Source organism: Oryzias melastigma, linkage group LG21 (assembly GCF_002922805.2).
Source record: "Oryzias melastigma strain HK-1 linkage group LG21, ASM292280v2, whole genome shotgun sequence".
NCBI lineage: Eukaryota > Metazoa > Chordata > Actinopteri > Beloniformes > Adrianichthyidae > Oryzias > Oryzias melastigma.
In genome coordinates, this window is record NC_050532.1 from 8,407,881 (window position 1) to 8,413,048 (window position 5,168).

A 5,168-nucleotide genomic window follows, 5' to 3' on the forward strand; every position below is an offset into this window, starting at 1 on the left:
GTTGTATAGTTGCCATTAGTACATAGTTGCTGTTAGCGCAAAGTTGCTGCTACTGCATTGCTGCCAGCACTCGGAAAATATGTAACATTGGTTGTATAACTTTAGAAAGTTATATAAAAAAAACAAAAGTCATTACTTGCAAGTAAATGTAAACTTCTGTGCTTCAGAGCACACCCAAGTGGAAAAAATGTGTTTCTTCTCCGCGGCACAAACCCATCGAGTGTATCCCTCCTGGTGGAGGGATAGCCAGCCCAAAGTCCCTATGCTCCTCTTCTAAAAAACCCTATTGGACACCACTACAGCTTCAAATTCCCCAAAGTTGGAGAAATAGGGTGTAGCCAGAGGGGTAGGGAAGCAATTTGGTCTCATTAAATTCCATGAACCACAATTATCAGTTTCTCCTTCGTGATCAATTTTTAAGCATTGGGCACTTCCATGGCAAAGAGCTTTGTTTACACTCCCTCAGCGTTCAAGCGGCCACTTCCATTAAGCAGTCTATGGAAAAGCGGGTATATGAGCATTTTGGGCTTCCGTGTTCAAAACACTCAGGACTCGGATTTGGCAGTGATATATGGACAGCGGGCTTTTAGATCCATGGAAGTTTCACCCGTTTGAAGATTGATCATGGAGAAGAAAGTAATGCGGTTTGTGCCCAGCCGGAATTACACGACACCAGGTCAAATATATTTTAGAGTAGAACTGTGAAAGTAAAAGCCTTGTACAAGATTCCCGAGATTTGCCCCACTTCATCATTTTGCACCAAAAATTGGTGTTTTTTTCAATGTTTGAATGGCTTGTGTTGACAGTTCATGCTGCCTCAGAACACAGGTAAGATAGAAAAGGATTCTGGGAGATAGAGTTTGAAAGCACTTTCCATTTTTAACAGACCAAGCCGGATGTATTAAAAGGAAAATCATTGTATATTAAGAAAAAAAGTACATAAAGGCTGTTCATTTTCACACAAATTCTAACCACAGAAGTTTCTATATTTATGCAAAATTTTAAGGATTATGTTTTTATTAGCAGAGGGTGTTAATTGAGCACAATGTGCTCATTTTTACAAGCAGAAATGTAATGCTTTAAAGGTTACCACATTTTCTACATTTGTATAATTACATTATAATGAACAATCCTGATGGTTTTGATCATCCAATCACATTCTTCAAACGGGTCCATCACCCTTGGCAACTGGGTTAGTCTCATTTCATCACAGTAAGATAAAAGTTTTTTATGCTATCCTTGCTTGAATACATTTCCTGAATCGCTTTCAGACTTGAACTCCCAGCTGGGACTTTTTAGTCTAAAACTCCATGAAGTCTGATAAAGATGAAACAGTCAAACAGACAAACGATGGCTTCCAGGTCAGCCTGCAGGACTCTGCTTTCAAACTCACAGCTGTTCCTTTTTCACATGAATTGCTTTCCTATCTCCTTTCACCCTTGTAGGGTCAGGACATTATGCCTATGGAGACGATGAGGACTGGTCTTCTCGTAGGTATAAAGGTGACTGCTCTTGGTTTGCTTCTGACACAGAAAACGTACATTTCACATACGTGAGGATGAAGAGGAATAACCGGATTAGAGAACTATGTAATACTATGAAATGAAATAACTCAGAAGGGGTGGGATTATATATGTTTGCTTCTTTCCACTCCTTTTTTAAGCAATAAATCAAACTGTACTTGACTTTAGTTAATAATCACTATATTTATTAAATCAAATGTGACTTGAAAGTGTTTTTGTTAGTTTTTTCTTTAATCAGTGCGTTATTATCTCTGTGATGAGTTTGATACGTCTGGGTGATTTAATTTTTCTTGTATTGTCTACAATTAAAATAAACCAAGTCAGTCAATCAATATCAGCTACTATTTCAAACACACAGTATACGTATATTTTTCCTGTTTTTGAGATGAGGTGATGCCCCCTATCACAGAATTAGGATATTGAGATTTTCACTTAGATTAGATTTTCCTCTCCTCTGATTTAGATTAGATTAGATTAGATAAAGCGAGGCGAGAGTAGACGAGACCAGACTAAACTAGACAAGGTGAGGCCAGATTAGACTAGACTAGATGAGGCGAGGCTAGATTAGATTAGATTAAATTAGATTAGATTAGATTAAATTGAGCAAGGCGAGAGTAGACTAAACTAGACAAGGCTAGATTAGATTAGACTAGACTAGAACAGACGAGGTGAGGCAAGGCTAGATTAGATTTGACTAGATTAGACTAGATAAAACTAGACTAGACAAGAAGAGGCAAGCCAAGGCTAGATTAGATTAGATTAGACTAAATTTAACTAGACTAGATTAGATTAGATTATACTAGATAAAACCAGACTAGACCAGGCGAGCCGAGGCTAGATTAGATGAGATTAGACTGGAATAGACTGGACTAGATTAGATTAGATTAGACTGGACTAGACTAGGCAATAGAGATTCCAATATTGCTAAAACGTCATCTGTTCTGTGTTATTTAATCGTATTTCATCGAGAAATAACAAAAAAACACGATCTAATGTATTTGCATCAGTATGTGACAAGATGCTTTGAAATATATTGGCTTTTAAAAAGGATCTCTGTACATTCTAAGTCGAGCCTTTTCTAAAATAAATATACATTTTTAATTCCAGTAGAGTTAAAAACCAAAATAACTTTCCAGTGTGATTATATTGTCACATAGTGAGTCCCTGAAATCTCAAATCCAACAACATCTGTGTTTCTTTTAGTTCAGTAAAAGAAAGTTTCATCCATCCATCCATCCTCTTCAAAAGAAAGTTTCAATCATCCAAAACTTGAAATTTTTTAATGAACTCGCTGAAAATCAACTAAAGATTTGGATTTCCCTGCACTGATATACAAACCTAAAGATCCCACAAACGTAGTCTCCTTTAAGGAGTTTCTGCACCAGTCTTGTAGAGATGGACTGGTGTCCACAAAGAGAGAAACACACCACCATTACTTGAAAAATAGTTTGATTTTTAAAATAAATAGTCAAGTAATATTTACAATGAAAACAATATATTTCAGAAAATCAGTCAGTTGAATGACTATTTTAATAAAGCAGGTTAAGTTTTTAGGCATAAATACAAACTGAAGCAGTCTGTTCTGTACTCTGGAAATACGTCTTGGCCATTGGAAGCCACAGAGAAGGTAAAAAGAAATCCGTCGTATCCTCTGCTGATGGACGGGTTTCTTATTTTTCAAATTTTTACTCCTCTGAGAAAAAGTCCCTTTAAAGCTTCTTTCAGGTAAGAGCCTGTTATCCAGTTTCTGAGGCTCCAAGGCCCAGACAGGCAGGCAACCGCTTTGATTCTGCAGATAAAAGCTCCTTCCTGTCCCTTTAGGAACCCCATGGTGTGCGCCCATTAAGTTGAAACACGGAGATGTGAGCTGCCGCACGCCCCGAGGGGAACACTACAGGAACGTGATGGGGACTCGATGTAAAATCCGCTGTAATCGGGGATACGAGACGCAAAGCTCGGAGGTGGTTTGTATGGCAAACAAACACTGGTCCTCCAACTACGCCTGCAGAGGTGAGAGGCAGCAAACACCTGAACTCATGTTTGCAGCCTTCGATTTTGACAGTCGCCTCAGGCTTGAAGTGTCACTTCAAAGCTCAGAGGATACAGATACTGATCCTGAGGAGATTGCATCCAAATTTATTTGAGACTGTCACAGTACAGGTGCTGTGTTCAGATTAGTTTTTTGTCTTTAGTCATGTTTTTTATTATTTTTTGATAGCACAATATTCTAATTCCTGGAGTCCAGATGACCCAAACCTTACATTGACATGTTATCCATCCCATGACAAAGGGATTCCAAGTCCGTGTAAACAGCAGTGAATTAATATTGTCGTTTCACATTACAAAAATAGAGCACATCGCTCTTAGGTCTCTTCAGATCTGCTCTATTCTATGGAACTTTTGTTTTTTTCATACACGACCACTTAACATTGATTCTGCGAGGCCAACATTAGTTGCCAAGGACAGGTAGGTATGTGGAGAAGACCTTCTGTTGGCAGGCAACAGTTCCACACTGAAAAAACACCTTTCAGCAGGTATAGCTGTCTTGTTTCTGGCTGAAAAAATTCACAACACTTGATTTAAAGGTAACATAGCTTTCTGATAGCTTTTCAGTGAGACATAAGCTTCTTTTGTTGACACAATATCTTGCATTAAAAACATTTGATCTAAAAATTTAAAGCAAAAGTTCTAAAAAAAAATAGTTGTTTTTACATTACATAATATATTATTCAGTAGTTTATTTGTAAATGGGGAGTGAACTTATTTCAAGAGATATATTTGTTCAATTTAATGAAAATAGAAGCCTTAATTTGACTTACTGATGCATTTTTTTAACAGAAGGGTAGAAGTTAATAAGTAAACATACATTTATGTTATATTTTCTAAAATAAATGTATCTTAAAATGTGTAATTCTAGCCTTCAAAATGATTATGTATTTGGGAATAAGGATAGTTGGACTCATTTACTGCATAAATGGGGTATATTTGGGAAGAAAGGTGTAAAAATGTACCTACTTTTAAGATTTAAAACTCTTTTTTTAACAGTAAACACTTATTGTAAGACATTTTTACCAGTGCTATATACCTAAATATGAGTATTCATAGCTTATTTAAGATTTAATTTAGTTTTAAACGGGCATCACAACGTATTTAAAAATTCTACTAGTGTTGATGGCAGATTTTTTCACTTCTAACAAAGGAAAAATATTGTTTATGTCTTTATTTTTTAAGTTGTTTTGACAAAGACAATTTTTCCAGTGTGTCTTTGTGTCATTGTTTTTCTTTTATAGAGACATCATTCTCTATGACTCTGTAAAGACTTTGGTTTACTGTGTGGATGATCCCATATTATGGATCCTTTATCTCTGTAATGTCTTAACATGCAGTGCAGAGTAAAAGTTACTATCAGACACTGTGAGAATTGATTATAACAGTTCAAATGTTTCTGACTGTGCTTTCTGTGTGCGCAGAGGTCCGCTGTCCCAAACTGGATATGCCCATCAACGGGGGCCACAAATGCTCCGACGGCTCCTACTTCAACTCTCGCTGTGGCTTCTTCTGCTCCCCCGGATTCACTTTGAAGGGTCAGAAGACGGCGACCTGCCAGTACAACAAGATGTGGAGTTCTGCCGTTCCCACCTGCGT

At 37.1% G+C, this 5,168-nt stretch overlaps 1 protein-coding gene across 2 annotated transcripts in view; it reads left to right on the forward strand.

The window, feature by feature from the left end:
• The window catches only part of srpx (sushi-repeat containing protein X-linked), a 20,092-nt gene that overhangs the window by 7,630 nt on the left and 7,294 nt on the right, over nt 1–5,168 (forward strand). Inside the window, exons 2-4 of one of the 2 annotated variants that reach the window (XM_024285880.2) lie at nt 1,446–1,502; nt 3,345–3,533; nt 4,994–5,168. The exon at nt 4,994–5,168 is cut by the window's right edge and continues 1 nt beyond it. In XM_024285880.2, the coding sequence (XP_024141648.1) occupies nt 1,446–1,502; nt 3,345–3,533; nt 4,994–5,168 (421 nt within the window). The remainder of the gene's footprint in view (nt 1–1,445; nt 1,503–3,344; nt 3,534–4,993) is intronic. The other variant, XM_024285881.2, reaches the window with a different exon arrangement.